Source organism: Erinaceus europaeus, chromosome 13 (assembly GCF_950295315.1).
Source record: "Erinaceus europaeus chromosome 13, mEriEur2.1, whole genome shotgun sequence".
NCBI classification, from domain to species: Eukaryota; Metazoa; Chordata; class Mammalia; order Eulipotyphla; family Erinaceidae; genus Erinaceus; species Erinaceus europaeus.
Genome location: NC_080174.1, coordinates 59,673,495 through 59,695,379, shown reverse-complemented (window position 1 = coordinate 59,695,379; position 21,885 = coordinate 59,673,495). Strand labels below are relative to the sequence as shown.

The following is a 21,885-nucleotide window of genomic DNA, read 5'->3' as shown; positions in this document are numbered from 1 at the left end:
TGAAGCTTGTCAGGGTAGAGTAAGGCCTGGCCTGAAGGTTGTTAGTGAGATCATGTAGTTTTCTGCTTATAACTAGGACAGAAGTCCCGCAGGAGCAGGTTTCTCTTCTCTGCCCCTTAAACACTTGTTCTGCCTTGTTTCCCTTTGTGTGTATGTGAGTGAGAAGAAACTAAGGGAGAATGAGAAGTTCAGCAAAGGAAAGGAGAGTTGAAGAGAGACGAGGCAGGCTTCTAGAGCGCTGAGCAGGGTGTGACCGAAAGAAAGGTTCACTTTCCATTTAATCAGAGATGTCTTGTGTGTGGTTTCCTAGTAGTGCTGCTGTTAATTTATTTTAAAAAAGGCCCCCTAATAAAATTCTGCTTGATTCTTCGATTGGCTGGGCATTAGGCCGCAGCCAGCAGCGACGCGGGGACATAACGGATGCATTTGCAGATTTGGAAAATTAAAGCCATCTATATGGCGCCTGTGGCGGGAGATCCGCCGATCTGCTTGCTTAATGAAATATAAAGATTCTTTTAACCAATGTAAGCACAATTCGACAGCTTGTGAAACGCAGCCGTGCCATGATGGATGGCTCTCCTGGCTCGCCAGGAATTGCAGGGCGGCACCTTTTAAATATATAATTGATTCTGTTTGGAGTGTGCAGTGGGCTGAGCCCACGCAGGGTCCGGCCTGGGGCCAGGAGTGCAGGGCCCTGTTTAGAGGCTCCCGCAGGCCCTGCAGGACTCTAGCCTGGGCCTTCTTGGCCCCTCTATGACCAGAACTGGATGTTGATGGGGCTACACATCTAGTTGAACTGAACTGAGGACCCCAAAATGCAGGTCTGGACTGCTATATTACTGGAAAAAAGGCCCATTGGGTAGGGATCCAAAGCCTGGGCTTATAATCCTGGGATCTGGCTTCCTTCCTTCCCAAGCACCAAACAGGGTTCTATAGGACTTGCTTCCCGCATCATCTCTTAGCAGATAGTTCTTCTTATCCACTGAGTATTTATTGTTTACTAAACAATGGTTGTGTGCCACGCTCTGTGCTATGCATTGCAGAAATGAAAAGCAGATGAAAAAAATCTGTTTTGTCTGTACTGATCTGTCTTTCCTCTGTATCAACTCTAATTCTTTTTAATGTGCTTCTCTCTTATTTTCTCCCAGACCCTATTCAGAGTCATGTAACTTTGAGGGTACCACATAGGATACTCTATGCACACATACTTTATTTTTTTATTTTTTATTTTACAGACAGAGACAGACAGAGAGAAAGAGTGAAAGAGACCACAATGCTAAAAGCTTCCTTCCAGGTAGTAGAGGCCAGGAAGGAAGCACACTATCCAAGTGAGCTATTTCACCAGCACACACACACACACACACACACACATTCTCTTTTTCTTTTCTTAATTTTATTGTCTTTATTTATTTATTGGATAGAGACAGTTAGAAATTGAGAGGAAAGGGGGAGCTAGGAAGAGAGACAGAAAGTCACCAGCAGCCCTGCTTCACCACTCACAAAGCTTTCCCCCTACAGGTGGGAACACAAGGGCTCAAACCCTGGTCCTTACACATTGTAACACGTGTGTTCAACCAGGTACGCCACAACCCAGCCCTAAAATAAGTATGTGCTATTTATTTATTCTCTTTTGTTGCCCTTGTTATTTTATTGTAGTTATTATTTTTGGATAGGACAGAGAGAAATGGAGAGAGGATGGGAAGACAGAGAGGGAGAGAAAGATAGACATCAGCAGACCTTCTTCACTGATTGCAAATCGACCCCTTTGCAGGTGGGGAGCCAGGGGCTTGAACCGGGATCCTTATGCCAATCCTTGCATATTTATTTATTTATTATTGGAAAGATAGAGAAATTGAGAGGGGAAGGAGGTAGAGAGACAGAAAGACACCTGAAGCTCTACTTCACCACTTGTGAAGCTTGCCCCCTGCGGGTGGGGACCAGGGGCTTGAACCCAGACCCTTGCACACTGTAGTGTGTACACTTAACTAGATGCACCACTGCCTGCCCCCCCCACTTTCTTTACATACATGGGACCACAGTCATGTACAGCTACTGAGACGTATAAAGAAACACCCCCCCCACACACACACACACACTGATTTCAGCCAGACTGGACACAGCTGGCCATGTGTGACCACTGACTGAGATTAACTGAAAATATATAAAACATGTAATTGTTGGTAGCAATTGTGTATAGCTTGATGGTGAGTAGCAGCTACAGACAAGGGCCCTTTTGTGGCCTCAGGAGGTCTGTGGGGAGTGGAGGGTCTGATGTTCAATTGAAGTGAGAAGGAGTGTACAGCTGTGAAGAGAGGAGACACACATGCACATATAGTCTTGTGCACACACAGACCAGCACACATACTGGAGGAATTGTCTTGTCTTTGTCATTCCATTGCCTTGGATCAGATCGGAGACACTAGAAGTTAGAGAAGGCAGCATGCTGGAATAAGGGCCTGTGTGACTGAGGCTTGGAAATCCTAGCTGGTAGGAAGAACCTCACCTGTGGAAACCTGTTCTACCACTTCCTGGCTGCCTAGCCTTTAAAAATCATCCAGTCCTTCTCATATTTCTGCATCCATAGGATGAGGAGAATCATCTGCTCTTCCCATGGAATTGGGAAGATTGATGGAGGTGACTACTATATCTGTAGCACTTAATAAATAAGTGCTGACTTATTGTGGGGACTGAGCCGTGGTGCACCCAGTTGAGCACACCCATTACTGTGTGCAAGGACCTGGGTTCAACCTCCTTTCCCCATCTGTAGGGGGGAGCTTCCCAAGTGGCAAAACAGGTCTGCAGGTGTCTCTATCTCCCTATTTATCTCCTTCCTCCCCTTGCATTTTCTCTCTGTCCTCTGTAATTGAAAGAAAGAGAGCAAGGAAGAAAGAAAATTGGTCATAGATTTGGTAGTGGATTTGTTGTGCAGGCATCAAGCCCTAGCGACAACCCTGGTGACGGTAAATACATATAATTGTTGTTGTTATTAATCCATGCACCCAGTTCTCATCTACTCTCCACTTCTATACCAGCCCTGAGATTTGGGCTGGGGGCTGGAGGAGTCTGAAAATTCTAGAAATGGGATATACTTTCTGTCCTTAAGGAGCTCAGCCTAGTGAAGGAGAAGTCCGGATGCTAGAATTAAAGAAAATCCACAACAGGTTCAGAATGTGTTCAAGAAAATGGTAACTATTATTGTCACCTTCATTTCTATGAACTGGACTTAAGTTACCTGGAGCCTAGGTGGGGAGAGATGATAAAGGCCCCGTTTCAGAGGTGTCAGCTGAGCTAGCTCCTGGTGGAGAGGGAGGAGTTTTCAGGCGAAGAAGAAGGGTGATAGTGTTTTGGGTGGAGGGCCTCGAAGGAATGGGAGGTAACCTAGTAGTGTTTGTTTGGTGCTGGACGGGTGGGGTAGTGAGCTGTGGTCAGACTGAAGAGATTTTGGAGACCTTTAGAGGGTCAGTGGGCTGAGGCTGTTGTGGGACCAAGAGAGTCATCTCTTCTGGCTTCAGTTAGTCCTTGTTGTGCATCAAGAACTGTGAGATCAGCAATAATTAAATCAATTAAAACGTCACTTACCACATATTAACTGCAGAAAGTTTTAAAGCAACAAAGACCCTGAATTTGGTGGGGGGAGGGCTTTCTGCCTGCCAGGGTTGGGTTGGGGGGAGGGAAAGGAGAAAATCACTTCTAACTTTTGTCCCTTGTTGCTCCCCACCAGGAGCTTGTGACACCTTTTAGAGACTGGTCAGACCCACATCCTTTGGAACATATCCCCCCACCCCAAAACAAGAAAAGGAGAGCAAATTCCAATGTGAAAATCACCTGTAATCTCATCTGCTATTCCCAGAGGTAACCTCTGTTAACACTGTGGGACAAAACCTTTCAGATTTTTTTCTATGCATATTTATGCATACATTACAAAAATGGGATTCCATCAGGCATAGTGTTACCTATCGTTTCTGCTCAACAATATATTGAGAGAGCATCAGCACATACACGTTATTGTTTTCAGCTGTGGTACCACATTCCATCATGGGTGCAACTTTCCCCTCATCTGCTGAACTAATCCTCTCTCCACGGACTGTGAGGTTTGCAATTGTTTGCCATCTCAAGCAAAGCTGAAATAAATATTCCTGTACACATATCTCTGCATACCTGAAGGATGAATTGCTGGAAATGGAATTGCTGAGTCGAATGATGCTCTCTCCCAAGGTTTTTGATGCAGGGAATAAAGAGTTTCTTCATCAGTGAGGGAGAAGGACCATTTCCCACTCTCCTAGATGATGCTGGGCAATAATTTGTCCTCAGCTTTGCCAATTGTATTGATGGGAGAGTGGTATTACTTCCCTTTTTATTTCTTGGGTTACAAGTGAGGCTGAGCTTTTTGTCTTATGCCAGCCAGCTGTTTGTGTTCCTTAGTAGGTTGTCTCTTCATTTACTCAGTCCATTTTTATTAAAGTGGCCATCTTCTTATATACAACTAAATTATGAATATTCTTTTTGGTTGTTATTTATATTTAATTTTTAGGGCAGGGGAGATAGCATAATGGTTATGCAAAGAGACTCTCATGCCTGAGTCTCTGAGTCCCAGGTTAAATTACCATAAATCAAAGCTGGGCAAGTGCTCTGGTTAAAAGACAAAAGATTTAATTTTAAATTATTATTACTGGTGTGTGTGTGTGTGTGTGTGTGTGTGTGTAGACAGGGCCTTGTACATGTGTAATGTCACTGAACCTGTGTTGTTTTTCACTCAGAGAGACAGAGAGAGATAGCACAGCACTGAAGCTTTCCTCAGTACCACACCACCTCCCTTGTGGCATCAGAGCTAAAACTTGGGCCTTGTTTGTGCATAGCAAGGCAAGTGCTCACAAATGTGAAATTCCACATTCATGTGTTCTCGGGATAACATTTTTTTAGAATTTCAGGTTGAGATAGAAAAAGGGAGGGAGAGACCACAGCACTGTTCCACCATCTGTGGGAGTTTCCCCTCAATGATGTGCTAACTCCTCTATAGAGCTGGGGCTGGACTCTCCCTTTCTTATGGTAGTTTGTGTGCTCTACTAAGAGAGCTCTCGTGCTCAGATCTCTGCCTTTGGGTTCATGTTTAAGGTGCATAGAGAGGGCTTCTGTAAGTGAATGTGTGATGTGTAATGTGTGTATGTCAGCTCAGAAATCTGTGAAGCCAACCTTCAGCTCCTGGCTTGTATATCTAATTGCCAATCCAACATTATTGCCTGGGGAATATATATATATATATATTTTTTTTTTTTCATACTCCCCATGTTCTTCCAAAACTTTCCTTTCCATTTCTACCTCTCATATTCACTTCTCAGTGCTCCCAATTGAAGAAAAAAGCCTGTCTTCAGGACCCAAGCTTGAGTCATTTTTTTTTGCCTTCTTTTTTTTCACACCTATAATTAACCTATCAGCAATCATGTCAATTCTACCATCAAACTATGTCCTGAATCTGACCTTTTCTTAACACCTCCGCCCCTACTGCCCCACTGAAGGGCCTCCCAGTCAGGTCAATCTAGCCTTCCTGTAGCTTGGTCTTTCAGCATTTTTTTTTTAACTCTCTGCAATGTGTTCTCTATACTGCAGTCAAAGCGAGCTTTTAACAATGAATCATATCATGTTACTGCCTATTCATGACCCTCCAGAAGCTTCCTTTCACACTAAGAGTAAAATCCAAGCTCCTCATGATAGGTTGGGAAGATCTGGCATCCTTTCTTCCTCCAGTTCCATCTGACTTCCTCTCTGTGCCCCAGTTGTCCTGGTTTTCTTACTAGATACATGTACACACACACACACACACACACACACACACACACACACACACACACACACACACACACACTGGATCCATGTTTCTGCCCCTGGGCCTTTGTCTTTGCTGTTCTTCTGTCTGGAAATCCTTACCTCCTGAACCACACATGTTCTACTTCAAATGTCAGAAAAATTTCCTGCTTATGTGTTCCTGCTTCTTTCTCTTTCTCTCTCATATTCTCTGGCTTTATTCCACAATAAGCAATAAGAGCAAAAATGAACACTAAGCCTAAGCCTACTTCACTCCACCTCCATGGCCTGCATAGTTTCCTCTCGCAGCTCCAGGGTCTGCGTCTGAGATAGTACGGCTGTGGTCCCAGAGACAAAACTATACCAGCTGGACCTCTCTATGGGCTTTGTGGGAGAGCTCAGGGTTTGCAGCATCAGGCACCAGTCTGGGTAATCAGACATGTATCCACACTGCCCCCGAGCCCAGGTCACCTAGGATCCCTGCAGTGACAGCTTCCACCAGTAGCACCTGGGCAGCCTCCAGTGTTAGGTTTGGTTGGAAATGGTCCTCCAGCACCACTAAGGCCACATCTTGGCTGGAGCCCAGGGCAGTGAAGGGCCAACAACTGCAGGAGCTATGGAAGTTCGTGCTGTATAGCCTTGCAGTCCTGTCACATCGATGTTGCCCATGATCGTCAAAGTGCCCACATGACCCTGGTACCATTTTGCAGAGCAGTCTACCCCCCTTATTTATTATTATTATTTCTGTCCTTTTTTTTTTTTTTTTTTCCTTCAGAGCACTTATTTCTTGCTGGAAAAAAATTTATTTATTTTGTAGCTCTCCTCCTTGGGATATAAATTCTATGGAGGAAGGGATTTTGGTAGTCACTAGGTAGGCATTTTACAAATATTTACTGAATGATTTTGTAACCCATGGATAAGTGTGAGTATCATGCTTGCATGTTAATGCATCTGTTGCCTGAATGTATGTCTGTGAGAATGTGTATGAGACTGAAAGAATGATGTTATTAGATCTGTGATTATTGCTGAGTCTGTGTGTGAATATGACATTTTCTACAGATGTCTTACTGAGAAGGTCTACATAAGTGTATGTGTGAAACATCTGCTTGCCCACAGGTATGGCTATGTGTTCATGGTGTGTGTGTATGTGCAAGTGCATGTGCTGTGGTTGTCTGGTTATGTGTATCCAGTGTCTATTTCAGCAGAGGGGCCAGGCCTGCGACATCTGGGCACAGTTTTGTACGTTTTGTTTGTTTGTTCTCTGGGGTTTTACACCTGCACAGTTCCACGGATCCATCGGAATCTTTAGGGTTTTTTTGTTTGTTTTCTTTGAGATAAAGGTTGAGATACAGGGAGGGAGGGAGGGAGGGGGTAGAGGGCTGGAAAGAGGGAAGAGAGAGAGAGATCAATACCATAGCACTACTTCACTGCTGTGATACTACCCCCATTCATGATGCTTCCATTTAGTGGCTGGGTTTGAACCTGGATCCTTAGGCATGGTATAGTGTGTGCTGTACTGGGTGAGCTATCTCCCAGTACATTCTCCTTCTTATCAGAGGATCTGCCATTGCACTAACATTTCCCTTCTCTTTCCTACACCCAAGAAGCAAGAAGTATCTGTGTCTTTGGGAACCTAGAGATAGTAGACCACACTCTACATTTGTGATTGACACAGTATGTAAGTTCAGAGGAAGAGGACTGTGAGGCACTGGCAGAGGATCAGGCTGACAGAAAATTAGTCTGAAGCCATGTAGGATAGGACAGGCTCTGGCCGACCATGTGAACTCAACGTGTCACTCACTGCTCTCTGTTTAGGTCCCAGAAGATTAATTTGTAATTGGAGTGTATTGCTCTTATTCTGCTTGATTTGGGAGATGTGTGAGAATAGAGAGAGGGAAGGGCAATAAATATAATGAAGTAGTGTCTTCATGTCTGTACAGTACATGAGAGCTTTAATTCTGTCACTTCAGATCAAATGCTTCAATGTCCCCAGTCCAGTTCTGAACTTAGCCTCAGGTGGGCCTCGATGGGTGTTGGGTGAATAAATAAATGGGTATGTGAGTGAATCAATGGATGTACAAATAAACAGGTGCCTGGGTGATTAAATGAGGAGATGAGTGAATAAAGCTGAAAATGGATTGATGCATCACAATGACAGATGTTTCTGAGCACACAGTGTGTGCAGGCCCTATTGTCAAGGCTTCTATTTTGCTTCTTATAGCAACTCAGTGAAATAAATATGGTTAGTAGCCCCAGATAGAGAAAGGGGTGGGCAGGGGGAGGGAGGAGTTGTCAGAGCAGTTAAGTGACTGTCCAAAGACGCAGAGCTCCTAGTGGTGGAGTAGAGATTCTAGCAGATAGAGGCAGATGACCTCACCCATGTGTCTTGGAACCTCACTGCTTCAGAACTCTTCCCATCACTAGGGAAAGACAGAAGCAGGCTGGGATATAAATCAGCCTGCCAATGCTCACGTCTAGTGAAGTAGCAATTATATAAGCCAGACCTCCCACCTTCTGTACCCTAAAAATAACTTTGATCCATTTGCCCAGTGGGGGAGAAATGATAGAGGAAGATGACCAGAAGGCTCTGAACTTCAATTTCACCAGGAATCGGAGAGAGGAGGATAAAATGTATTATTACATTTGGATGTAATAATAGGTGTATGTGTGGCTTAGAAATAAAAGAGAAGATGGGACCTAAAAAAACAAAAAAGGTTGGGGATTGGACAGTAGCACAGCAAGTTGCAAGGACTGGCCTAAGGATCCCGGTTCGAGCCCCCGGCTCCCCACCTGCAGGGGAGTCGCTTCACAAGCAGTGAAGCAGGTCTGCAGATGTCTGTCTTTCTCTCCCCCTCTCTATCTTCCCCTCCTCTCTCCATTTCTCTCTGTCCTATCCAACAACAACAGTAATAACTACAACAACAAAACAAGGGCAACAAAAGGGAAAAATAAATAAATATTTTTAAAAAGGTCAAATATATATAAATATAGACAGATAGTTGTAGAAATAATGGTTAGCCTGGGAGTTGGTGGTAGTGCCACAGGTTAAGCGCACTTGGCATGCAAAGCGCAAGGACCAGCATAAGGATCCCCACCTGCAGGGGAGTTGCTTCACAGGCAGTGAGGCAGGTCTGCAGGTGTCTGTCTTTCTCTCTCCCTCTCTGTCTTCCCCTCCTCTCTTGATTTCTCTCTGTCCTATCCAACAACAATGACATCAGGAGCAATAATAATTACAACAATAAAAAAACAAGGGCAACAAAAGGGAATAAATAAATATTAAAAAAAAAGAAATAATAGTTAACCCATATGTGCAACCTTAGGAAAACTGCTGTAGCTTACAATGGAGAAATTGGGGTCCAGAATTCTGGTAGTGTGAATGGTGTGGAGTTGTACCCCTGTTATTTTGTAATTTTGTAAATCAGTATTAAACCACTAAAAAAATAGAGAGCACGGGAGTAGATAGCATAATGGTTATGCAAAGAGACTCGAGCCTGAGGCTCTACAGTCCCAGGTCTAATCCCCTGCACCACCATAAGCCAGACCTGAACAGTGTTCTGGTAAAAAAAAAAACAACTAAATAAATAGGGGGGGGGGAGAGGGAGATACAGAGAGAGAGAAAGAGAGAGAGAGAGAGAGAGACAGAGAGACTCTAGCCCAGTTAGTCTGACTCCCTAGCCCAGAGTGTTAAACAATCCACAAGACTCTGTCAGTGGGTGAGTGAATCAGTAAGTAGGTGGATAGATTAATAAATAAAAGCTGGAGCCCTCCATCACTCAGCCATGAGCAAGACAGGTCACTTTCCAGTGGGGAAGCAGAAGCTCTTTAGAGTTGAGTTGGGCAACCAAGATCTAGGCTGGGATGGTGTCTCTGGAGCCCAGAGCAGAGTGTGATAGCTCTGTCTCATGTCCCTCTCCCTCTTCCCTGTCTATAGACGCATGCCGTGATGCAGCACTACGGGGTGAACGGCTACTCTCTGCACGCCATGAATTCACTCAGTGCCATGTACAATTTGCACCAGCAGGCAGCTCAGCAGGCCCAGCATGCTCCTGACTATCGGCCTTCCGTGCACGCGCTTACACTGGCCGAGCGCCTGGCTGGTAAGGGCCATGGGGATGGGGACTTCTGGGACAGGACTCCAGGGAGTGGGGGTTGGTGTGAGGTCTGGGTGGAGGCTCCAGAAGTTGCAGATGGGAGGAAGCACTGAGAAAGTTTCCTGGGTTGGCTCAGGAAGACCCTGGTCACTTAGTAACACAGAGAGCTATCAAATCAAAACCTTTGTGTGAAGATCCTGGGCACCCCTTGTTTTCCAGCACAGGGCTGTCAGAAGCCTTCAAATTGCCAGAGCAACCTGAAAGAGGGATTCATTAGCCTATCTCACAGATAAAGAAACTCCAGCATGAGAGTAAGGGACTAGGCCAGAGTGTTATAGCAAGGAAGCAGAGGAAGAAGGCTGGAACACTAGAAGCCACAGAAATAGCAGTAACACCTTTGTTTGAACACCAGCTTGAGGAAGGCACAGTGTGAAGGAGGCTGTCTCTCTCTGCATTAAGACATATAGCCCTGTGGTCCAGGAGGTGGTGCAGTGGCTAAAGTGGCTAAAGCACTGGACTCTCAAACATGAGGTCCTGAGTTCAATCTCCAGCAGCCCATGTGCCAGAGTGATGTCTGATTCTTTCTCTCTCTCCTATCTCTCATTAATAAATAAATAAAATCTTAAAAAAAAGACATATAACCCTGATATACAGATGTTATCATCTCCCTGTTGTGGGCAAAGGAACTGAGGCTCAGAGAAGTTGTATCTGGCCAGGGGCTAAGATGTGGCATTATGGCTAAAAGTATGAGCTTGGAAGTCACAGATGTAGTCTAGGTAGGGTCTGCCCATTTCCCTCACTTCTGTAATCCTCAGTTTCCTTCTTTATAAGTAGGGGATGCTCAATCCCCAGGGTGGCTGGAAAGTCATTTGAGATATGGAAAGTACCCAACAGAGTGGCAGGTAGGTACTCAGAGGCCATTAGCCCCCAAGTCCAAAGAACTAAGTGCCCATGAGAGAGCTGCATCCTGGCCGCTCCACTCCCGGTTCAGCAGATTGCTGCTCTGCTATGACAGCTTCTCAGTGGGCATAGGAAGGGTGTGATGGCAAAGGCAGTGTAGAGGTTCCTTTTAGTTTTTTTTTTTTTGTTTTGGAATACTGAAAATTGAACACAGGATTGCATATATATGAAGCACTTTGCTATGCCACAGCTTCAGGGTTCTTCCTTATTTTATTTTCTTAACCAATTATCAATTAATTTATTTATATTTTTATGATCTGAGAAGTGGTTCAGAGGCTAGAGTTTTGGATTTGAAAGCTTGGCCTCCTGAGCTCGATCCCCAGCATCTCTTTTGAGTAATGCTCTTGAGACTAACGCTCTCTTTTTCTCCATCACTCTTGTGTTAATGCATCAATACATTTAAAAACATTTTTAATATGTATTTTATTTACTTATTTATTTATTCCCTTTTGTTGTCCTTGTCATTTTTTATTGTTGTAGTTATTGTTGTTGTAATTGATGTCATTGTTGTTGGATAGGACAGAGAGAAATGGAGAGAAGAGGGGAAGACGGAGAGGGGGAGAGAAAGATAGACACCTGCAGACTTGTTTCACTACCTGTGAAGTGACTCCCCTGCAGATAGGGAGCCGGGGGCTCGAACCGGTATCCTTAAGCTGGTCCTTGCACTTTGCACCACCTGCGCTTAACCCACTGTGCTACCGCCTGACTCCTGCATCAATAAATTTTTAACAAAAATACTTTTGAGAGAGTGAGAAACAGTAGAGCTCTGTTTTTTATTGTTATAAGGGTTTCACCACTGGATCAGCTTTTTCAGAGAGAGACAGAGATAGAGACAGCAGGAAAGAAACTAGAGCACTGAAACTTCCTTCCTTCCGTGAGATAGAGGTTGTACTATGAATATGACAAAGAAGTGCATTCTCCAGTGATCTGGGAGGTGACGCAGTGGTTAAGGAACTAGACTGTCAAGAATGAGGTTCTGAGTTCAATCCCTGGCAGCACATGGACCAGAGTGATGTCTGGCTCTTTCTCTCTCTCTTCCTATCTTTCTCATTAATAAGATAAATAAAATCTTTTTTTTAAAAGCTGTTATTTAAAAACAAATAAATACAGAAGTGCATTCTCCAAATGAGCTATTTTGCCAGCCCTGTTTTGTTATTTTGTGCTATACCAAAGATTGAAAGCAGGGCCTCACACAGGCAAATTGTGTGTTCTGCCGCTGTAAGCTTCTTTCTTTAAATTAAAGAAATATCAGCCCAGAATCTGAGGCTTCCTGGACACCATTTGCCTGTGTTCCTGGTTTAGAGGGTTGTGGATGACTCCCAAGGCCTGTTATGTGTGTGTGTGGGGGAAGTGGGGGGACTCTGGCAGCCCTGTGAAGAGATGGACACAGCTTTCCATATACAATCTGCACTTTCAGGTGATAGAGATCAATGACAGAGACGTTGCTGTCCACCCTTCAGAGATAGTCAAGTTAGATTCCAGTGCAAGGGCAGACATCTATCCTGAGACCTTTTATGAATCAGTGCTCTAGCTGCCCTGCCTCTGCCCCAAGTATGTGGTACTAGGACATTTATCTTTTTCTCCTTGAGGAAATGCCTAGAAGAGTGAAAAGGGGATGCATCAAGATTCCCTTATCCTGAGGTCCCTGTCAGAAGCAGGTTTTCTGTTGAGAAGGCCTAAGTACAGGAGTCTCAGAGACTCATAGGCCATCCCCAGAGGACATAGAGCTTAGTGCCAGCGAAGACTGTCTGCAGAGTCATTCCTCTCCCAGCTCAACCCCACAGATGAGCATCAGTGCAGGGCCAGCTTTTCTTGGCCACTTAATTTCTGAAGAAGTCCCGGTTGTAATTGGATGAGTTTTCAGGTGATTTTTTTCATTGGTTTAGCTAGTTGTTCAGGGGAGCAACATACGGCAGCTACTACCCCATGGCCATGCCTCTGGAAGTCTGTCTCCTTTTCATGGCCACCTAGTGATTGTAGCCAGAGTCCAAGGGTCATAGCATATTAGAACCTTTGCAATATGGACTTCTAGATTCCTGGAAGCTTGTAGTTTCAGAATATTATATACATCATATCCTGGGACATTAAGGAGTTTAGGACAAGGCCCACTTACCTCCTGAGCCAAATGAGGAACCACCCTCACAACCAACCTCCTTCCCAGGAATGTTACATTCCTGACAGTCATGCATGGAGATGAGTCAGACCCCATGGTCAATGAGCTTGAAAATCCAGCCACACAGAGGCAGAGGGTGACTTCTGAGGGCAGAGGGCCAGCGTGCAGCCCTGCTGGGAGTCTTGTGTGTGCACAGTGGGTCAGAGCAGGGCAAGCTTCAGAGCTTATTTCCCATAATTAAATGGGCCCCCTCTGCTTGCCCTCCAACGGCTGTACATTTCAAGACATCATCTTGGAGGCCCGCTATGGCTCCCAGCACCGCAAACAGCGTCGCAGCCGCACTGCCTTCACAGCTCAGCAGCTCGAGGCTCTAGAGAAGACCTTCCAGAAAACTCACTACCCAGACGTGGTAATGCGCGAGAGGCTGGCCATGTGCACCAACCTGCCTGAGGCCCGGGTACAGGTAGGAGTCGGGTTCCTTGGCTAGTCCTTGCAGCCATCAATCTGCCTTCCCATTGTCTGGGGCTAGCACTGCCTCCCTGCCTGCAGTGATTGCTCCATGGAAGCCTTCAGTGAGAGGAGGCCATTCTGGAAAGGGCTCTGGAGGAGGTTAGGGAGTGGGTTCCCTAGGGGCGGACCCTGGCATTTTGTGTATCCCCTCTTGGAGCACTCTGTTTCACAGCCTTGCTTCTTCTTGGCATCTTACCTCCTGCCACACCTCTCCCTGTCCCAGGTGTGGTTCAAGAACCGCAGGGCCAAGTTCCGGAAGAAACAGCGCAGCCTGCAAAAAGAACAGCTTCAGAAGCAGAAAGAGGCTTGCCATGTGGATGGCAAGACCACCGAGGCCCCAACCCCAGAAGCCCAACTGGAGACTGACCAGCCCTCCAGCCTGGCCAGTGGTGACCCTCCTGCTGAGCTTCACCTGAGCCTGTCTGAGCAGTCAGCCAGTGAGTCAGCCCCTGAGGACCAGCCCGAACGGGAGGAGGATGCCAGGGCAGGAACTGAGGATCCCAAGACTGAGAAGAGCCCTGGGGCTGAGAGCAAGGGGCTGGGCTGCAAGAGGGGCAGCCCCAAGGCAGGTGAGGCTCAGGGGTGCTGTGGGCAGGCTTTGGGTTGTGGGCAGTCCAAGGAAAGCAGCCAGGGTATATAAGGTGGCTTAGAGCAGGTGTGTATTGGGGCAGGGGTGGGGTAGGGGAACACCAGGTTTTGCATATGGCATTGGGACCTGAACCATTTGAAAGGATCTGGCCACACAGAGCCTGTGCCCAGTGTTGACTCCTGAGAAAATGAGGAGGCTGCAGAGGAGGGGTTGTGTGACAGGGGAGAGTACCCAGGGAACTTAGAGCAAAAGTTACTTAACCACTATGGGCATTAGTTTGATGTGTTTACAGACTTCCCCAGTACATAGTGGATGATAACATGTTTGTCCCAGAATTCCCCACACACAGAGACTGTGAGCTACTTTTGAAGGGACAAAAAGCTCTGGCATGAGGCATAACTCAGACACAAACCCTGAGCCCAGGGAGGGAGGGTTCTGTGACATTAGGACTGTGGGGGGACTGAGAATGAGGGTGTTATGGGAGCCAGGGATGGGAGAGGTGAAAGCCTTAAGAGTACAGTGATAACCCTGGAGGCAAAAAAGAGTACAGGCATCTCCCAGGAAGTCAGAAGTGGGGACCTTGGACTCCCCCAGGAAACCTGGGGCCTTCCTTCTCAGGTTCCTGATGGATGCTTCAGAGGACTCTGATTTCAGCCACAGTGTACCTGTCTGCAGCCCCCAGAGCTGGGGAAGCTGAGGGAGCCCTTCTTGGCAGCCCAGTCTGTGCCTGGTCCTGAGTCCTCTGTTCTCTGCTTACAGATTCCCCTGGCAGCCTGGCCCTGGCTCCTGCAGCCCCTGGGGGTGGCCTCCTGGGCCCCTCCCACTCCTACTCCTCCTCTCCACTGAGCCTCTTCCGTCTACAGGAGCAATTCCGTCAGCACATGGCAGCCACCAACAACCTGGTGCACTACTCATCCTTCGAAGTGGGGGGCCCTGCCCCCGCAGCTGCTGCCGCCGCCGCTGCTGCTGCTGTGCCCTACTTGGGTGTCAACATGGCCCCACTGGGCTCGCTGCACTGCCAGTCCTATTACCAGTCCCTGTCTGCAGCTGCTGCTGCCCACCAGGGAGTGTGGGGATCCCCACTGCTGCCTGCACCCCCTACTGGCCTGGCACCTGCCTCTGCTGCCCTGAACAGTAAAACCACAAGCATCGAGAACCTGCGGCTCAGGGCCAAGCAGCACGCGGCCTCCCTGGGACTTGATACACTGCCTAATTGACTGCTGGCCTCTGGCCCAGCCAGGGGGCTTGGGTGCCCCCCACTTCTGAAGCCCCACATTATCCCCAGATGACTTGCAAGCTCACTCTACAAGCCCAGGGATTCTGGGGCTTGGCATCTTCTCCCTGGCCCCCCCTCCCAGAGCCCTGGGGAACCCCACCTTCACGCCCTCTGCATGGCCCTGCTTGGATCCTGTGGAGGCTGCATGGGCAGGAGGCCAGAGGCTGGACAGTGAGATATATTCTCACTGGCTAGATTCCCGCCTCGGTGTTGCCTCCTTCCTTCCCTCTCCCCCTCCCACCCTTCTGCCCCCTAGTAAGTTGATGTGTGGAATGTGAGATATAAATATAAATATATAAAGCTATATTTTCAGGCTCTGCCTGCTCCAGGCTCCACTTCTCCCCTTGCCCCAAACTATAGCTTTCACACCTCCTGGAGCTCCCCATCTCTCTGTCACTCTCCCCACTTTCCTGCTTCTCTAACCTCGCCCCCTTCTCCCTGCATCTATCCTGTCTCCTAGCCCCCCTCTCCCTAGCCTCTCGCTTCCTTATTTTGCTTTCTTCTGGTGTCGGCTTGCTGGTGTTGTCAATTCCTAACTAAGCTTTGTTTGGGGTTGTGGTATTTTAGTTTAGTGTTTTTACTTCTCCTGGCCTCTCCTTCTGCTTCAGTCACCTACCCCACTCACCTCCTCTCTAGGCAACTGTTCCTTCCCAGTTACTATTAGAAGTGAGACCTCATAGCCACTGGAGCTACAGGCAGGAAGCGGCACCTGCCCCCCCCCCCCTTCTTTCCCTGGAGCTGCCATCTAGAAGTGTGGATCATGAGTGTTCTGTCTCAGCCTTGAAACTTCAGTTCCCAAGACTTAGGAGACAGGGAGTAGAGGCATCAGACAGACTGAGGCAGGCAGCAGCCCTGCCTACAGGGCCTCAAGCACTGTGTTTACCCAGAACTGATCACAGGAGCGGCAGGGGATGAGGTTTCTGCAGTGAACTTAGATAGGCTCCTTTCCAGAATCCTGGCACTCAGCCAGCAAAAACCACAGTGAGACTGAGCCACACAGTGATGTGTACTCTTGGGCTACTGTTGGCCTCCTTTTCCAGAGCCAGTACTCATAGCCTTGTAGGCAGAAATTGTTGCTGCCTTGCTAATTAGTAGTGGGTATTGCCCACAAGCCTCATTGTGGCAGGCAGTCACAGTCTCTGGGCCTCAATTTCCCAATAGGTATAAAGGGGTCCCATCTAGCTGAGACCATCTGGATTTGGTCCTGCTTTTCTTGAGTCCCAGTCCCAATCTCTGCATCCACTCCTTCCCCATGCCTTTTGGTAGGCTCAGGGACTCAGGGTAGAGAGAGGGGGACAGTTTGTGCAGAGTCTGGGTTATAATTTTCTTCCTTTTCTGACTCACCACAGAACCCTCAACCTCCTTGGAGAACTTGCAACAGAAAAAAAGGGCAAATCTTCCTAAGGTTTGTCTCCTCTCCCAGAAGGGATATAAGGGTGTCCTGGCTAGACTGCCCTGCAGAGCAATTGAGGGTGCATTTGGGCTGGGGCAGATGAGAAGCTTCAGTTAGGGAGAAATTGAGGAGGGCAGTATCCTGGGCTAGGAAAACTATGTGCAGGAGGCAATGGCGTAAGACTAACAGGGTGGTGAGGAAGGGTTGGGTGACTCCATGAGAGGTGGGGATCTAGAATCCAGGCTGAGCACCTCATCTCCCTGGGGTCTGCTTCTGGACAGCAGGTGTGGGCTTATGCACAGTTGGTCCAGGGCCTGGGATCCTGCATTTAGAAGATGCTGCAGAATCACAGACTGAAGCTGTAGGTTCTCCTAGGTCTGCTGGGCCACTCTGAGAGGGCTGCAAGTCCCAGGCTCTGATTGCCCCTTCCAGGAAGCTTCATCCCCATCCCCACCTTGCCCTCCCACCTGAGGTCTCCACTCCCTGCCCCCTCACTTCCCTAGAGCATGGTCCAGGGGCCTAGACACCTCTCCCACATAGTGGCAGGGGCTGGTGCAGACTGCTTTCCAAACCAGCTCCTTTGTGACTGTCTGTGCTTAGAAGTCATGCCAGCCTGTGGCAAAGACTTTGTGTACCATATTTATTTATTCTGTTAGTTGAATAAGCAAGACTCAAGTCCCCACTTCCCCTGCCCTGCCCCCTGCGTAGTGCAGCATGACACTGTGCCCTATGTATCTGTTCTTCTGTCTGACTTTATGTGATGTTGTGAACTGGTCTTTGTCCTATTTGGCTAATAAAAGAGAATCTGGCAGCACAATTCTCAGTCCAGGTTCATTCCCAGAGGTGCCTGCAGGTGGCCTGTCCAAGTCTGGCCTGTGGCAAGAGGCGGGGAGGAAGTCAGCCACTCCTGCCCCAGCTGTGCAGCTGTTGTCCTTGTTCTTCCAACAGACATATTACTATTCTGTGATGGTGGAGGGGAGCAGAGGTGTAGGGCTGGGAAGGCTCCATCTTCTCTGGGCTGCATGGTCCTCACCCAAACACATGTGGCAGGGGGTATCTGGTGTACTAAGGGAACTAGGGAGTGTTACTGGGTCTACTGGACACAGGGTGGCAGGGGCTTCTGTAGGAAACTCCAGGTGATCCCTGGACTAAAAGGGACTGGCAGGGAGGGGGCCACTTTTGAATTTAAACTGGAGCTGTTGAGCAGGATGGGAGGGAGGGAGCGCATTGTCCTCAGAGAGAAACAAGCAGCAGCAGCAGCAGAAGCAGAAGGGAGTCCTGCTATGGGTGGCTGGATGGTGTGGAGCTGTGGAGCTTTAAGAAGGTGCCCCTAGCTCCCAGTGAGGTGTGTGACTGTCACCTGTAAGTCTATGTGCATATATGCCTCATGAAATTCACCAGTGTCTGTTGTGGGCACATGCAAGTGGGGACGAGACTATTATTTCCTTTTTTTCTTTTAAGATTATTTACTTATTTATTAGAAAAATAGGAGAGAAAAAAAAAAAAACCAGACATCACTCTAGTACATGTGCTGCTGGGGACTGAACTCAGGACCTCATGTTTGAGAGTCTAATGCCGTAGCCACTGTGCCACCTCCTAGACCACGAGACTATTATTTCCTAACTGCAAGTCAAGTGCACAGTGTGGATGTTCTTCTAGATGTGAAATACACACACACACACACACACACACACACACACACACACACACACACACACACACACACACACCCTCTCTTACCCTTCCCAAGCACATTTCAAGAAAAATATGCCAGGAAATCTCCCCTACTCATTCTTGGCCCTTGGCTTCACTCTCCTTTTCCAGGTTCACAGAGTCTCTGCACAGGGTCCTGGAGCCAAGAAGGGGTGATGCAAGCAAAGGGGTGGAAGTGGGTGAGTGTCTCCCCTTCTCACCCCCTGCTTGCATAGCCTGTTGCCCTTCCAGGGGCTTAGGGAGCACCCTGATATCCATGATCCCAGGTCACTGTAGACCCCAGGAGATGCATTCCTCTCTCACCAGTGGGACAGAGGATTAGGGCAGGAGCACCCCCCTGGGCCTCTCCTCCCCACCTCCCTGAAAGGGACTGGCAGATCAAATGTCTGTCCTAAATCTCCCACTGCTCCTCTATCAATGCTTCTTACATGTCAGCCCATGTACATGTAACACACACACACACACACACACACACACACACACACGCCTGAGAGCAATTATTGTTGGCCCTGTGCTCAGCACATAGAAACAAGGGGGGTAACAGGGGGCAGGGGGCAGGTGGTGGCACACCTGGTTGAGTACACATGTAACAATGCGCAGGGATCCAGTTTTAAGCTCCTGGTCCCCAACTACAGGGGGGAAACTTAGTGAGTGGTGAAACAGTGTTGCAGGTGTCTCCCTGTTTTTCTCCTTCTCTATCATCCGGTTCCCTCTCAATTTCTAGCTGTCTCTATCCAATAAATTAAAGATAAAAAAAAATTAAAAAAAGGAAAAAGAAACAAGTCAGGGAAATGTAGGCCCTGGAACTGGGACTATGACAACACATTGGGGTTTGGGGTTCATAAAGTAGAGAACCATGAGAGTCAGAAGAGGGCTTCCAAGCACATTCTGGAGATGGTCAGAAGGACCCTTGGGAGGGGTCTTTTGAACTAAGTCCCACAGGTCCATTGATCACTAAGTGCACCAGGAGAGGTGGGTCTGGGAAAGGCACAGCACACAAAACTTCAGAGCTGAGTGGTGGAGGGGGGACCATTCTGAACCCCCAGTGAGTGGCCTGTCTGGGTGGGGTTTGCAGACACTGAAGGGGTGGTATCGGGCTGAGGATGGAAAGGGAAGCAAGTAGCTTGAACTCAAGCCTGAGGACCATAGGGAGCACTGGAAGCAATTCCTGGAGGGGAATGGGATGAGCAGACTTGCATTTTAGTAACTTCCTTTCTCACATTTGTGGTACATAGTGGTTTCTACAGAGGCAGGGAGACCTGAAAGGGGGCTCTAGTGAGAAGAGCGTGGGATCAATGTGGACTGGGTGAGAGACCAGCAACAGATTGATGAGCAATTAGAAAGTAGACTTACACTGGTGAAAGCAGATATGGGGGGGGGTGCATGTCTAGGTGACTGTTGCCATGGCAACAGGTGGGTGAGGAGCCAGAGCTGGGGCAAGTGTGGGGGGATGAGTCTGAGCTCAGGTCTGGTCTGCAGCTTTTGAAGAGCCTTTGATTCATTCAAGGGAAGATGGTAGGAGGCAGTGAGTGGAGTCTCAAGAGCAAGATCTGCCTGCACTGTTTGCATTTCAAGAATTTTGTGTCATGTTTACATAGACGTTCTATGTGCCTGGCATTTTGCAAATGCTAAGCACTTGGTTCTGTCCGACTCTGTGTCATAGGTACTACTATTACTTTCCACTTTACAGATGAGGAAACAGACACAGGGTGGTTAAATAATTTGCTCATGGACACACAGTGATGGATGAACCGAAGCAGGCACCAGGCTTGCCTCATATTCTACACTGTTAACATTGTTGGTTGTCAACAGACACGATGAATGAAGTTCTTATTAAATGAGATTGCACAGGAATGGATGGGGCCTCAGGATAACATTGGCTCTGAAGCAATAAGGGTTGTATTGTGGAGTTGGGGCAAACTACTCCTAGCTGGCTGTTGACTGTGGACAAATAACTTCCCTTCTCTTGTCCTCAGTCTTCTCTTCCACTGAATGGGAATCATTAATCATGCCCAGCTTGCTTCCTGGGAGGCTCAGAAAAGAGGAAGTGGAAAAGACTTGGAGGAGTTTCAGGGGGAATGAGTGAGGTATCTGTGGTGGGGGAGGTGGGAAAGGCAGGGTGGCTCCCTGCAGCTTCTCTTTTCCTTAGGTCTTGGCCCCAAGGCCCCTTCAGTCTGGGGCCTGGTTTCTTGAAGCCCTGTAGAAAGGGCACTTGCTGAGGGGTTCCTAGGGTATGTGAGATTGGCAGCCAGGCCTGTCCTTCCACTTCCCCACAGAGCCCTCCACCCCCAATCTTTCATTCTCTCCTTTCTGGGAAAGCCGATTATGAGGTGGCCTCCTGTCCGGCCCCCTGACAAGTTTGTCTGAATTTCCAACAAAGGCCCTCAGAGGGCTTCAGGGGCAGAACTGAGTATAGGAACCTGACACCACAGCCCAGGATCAACCCAGCAGCCTGGGAGGCTGCTCTGCAACTCTGCCCTCCCTATGGCAGGCAGGAATGTCTCTCAGAGGAGGCCTGGCCCCAGGCAGGCCTCAGGGCTTGGCTAGGGTAAGTCTGGGGGTGTATGTTTGCCTGGGAGCTTCTCACAGCTAGGAAGCAGCCAGCCAGGCACGGAGAAGGACAGGTAGGGCTAGACATGCACTCTCACACAGTCTCCCCCCCACACACACACACACACTTCCAACTACACTCACACACTGTTCACAAGCACACACATGCACATACGTACTTTGTCCCATACACATGAGATATGTTGACTTCTGCATTAGGCCATATGGTCTTGGAGTGTGTTTTCATCTACCTCCCCCCCATCTCTCTCTCTCTCTCTCTCTCTCTCTACACACACACACACACACACACACACACACACACACACACACACACACACAGAGTCCTGGTCTGTCACCTTGATCTTCCATGCCCTCTGCCCCACTGCAAACAGCCCTCTTGATCCACATACACCAGACATTCCCACCGTCAAACATTCAGACAGGGGCATTGATTCTCCTCCACAGACAGGCCTTCTCAGCCACACTGACAGTTTGGTGCCTGAGAAACCCCATGATACTGACCTGAGCCTGCTGGAGAGTCAGACCCAGTTTACAGCCCCATAGCACCATGCACTCTGGCCCACAATCCACCCTGTGGGAATGCCTTGAATCTCCCCACTGCCCTCCCATGGGGGCCACTTTTGAGCATATGATCTGGGGGCCTGTGGCCTGAACCTGGACTGCATGCAGACAAACCAGATACCTTCCCAGGTAACGGGACTCCACAAATAATATAGCTGGTCTAATTTCTGTTCATGCACCCTCCCTCCTTCAGTTGGATCCACCAGCCCTTCTGTGATTTCAGAAACCCAGGGTCCCTAGAAAGCCTGTAGCTTCTCCCACTTCTTAAAGTTGAGGCGTCCTTACACAAGGCCCTGCCTCAGCAGGCAG

General features: G+C 48.2%; 1 protein-coding gene and 1 pseudogene across 1 annotated transcript; one reads left to right on the top strand and one right to left on the bottom strand.

The window, feature by feature from the left end:
- Positions 1-6,069: 6,069 nt before the first annotated feature.
- Positions 6,070-7,024, bottom strand: LOC103112035 (proteasome subunit beta type-10-like; annotated as a pseudogene).
- Positions 7,025-9,742: 2,718 nt separating this feature from the next.
- Positions 9,743-15,559, top strand: DMBX1 (diencephalon/mesencephalon homeobox 1). Its single transcript, XM_007521364.2, has 4 exons — positions 9,743-9,894; positions 13,231-13,426; positions 13,697-14,042; positions 14,822-15,559. The coding sequence occupies exons 1-4, from the start codon at positions 9,743-9,745 to the stop codon at positions 15,277-15,279; spliced, it is 1,152 nt and encodes a 383-aa protein (XP_007521426.1). The 3' UTR covers positions 15,280-15,559.
- The last annotated feature ends 6,326 nt before the right edge of the window (positions 15,560-21,885 follow it).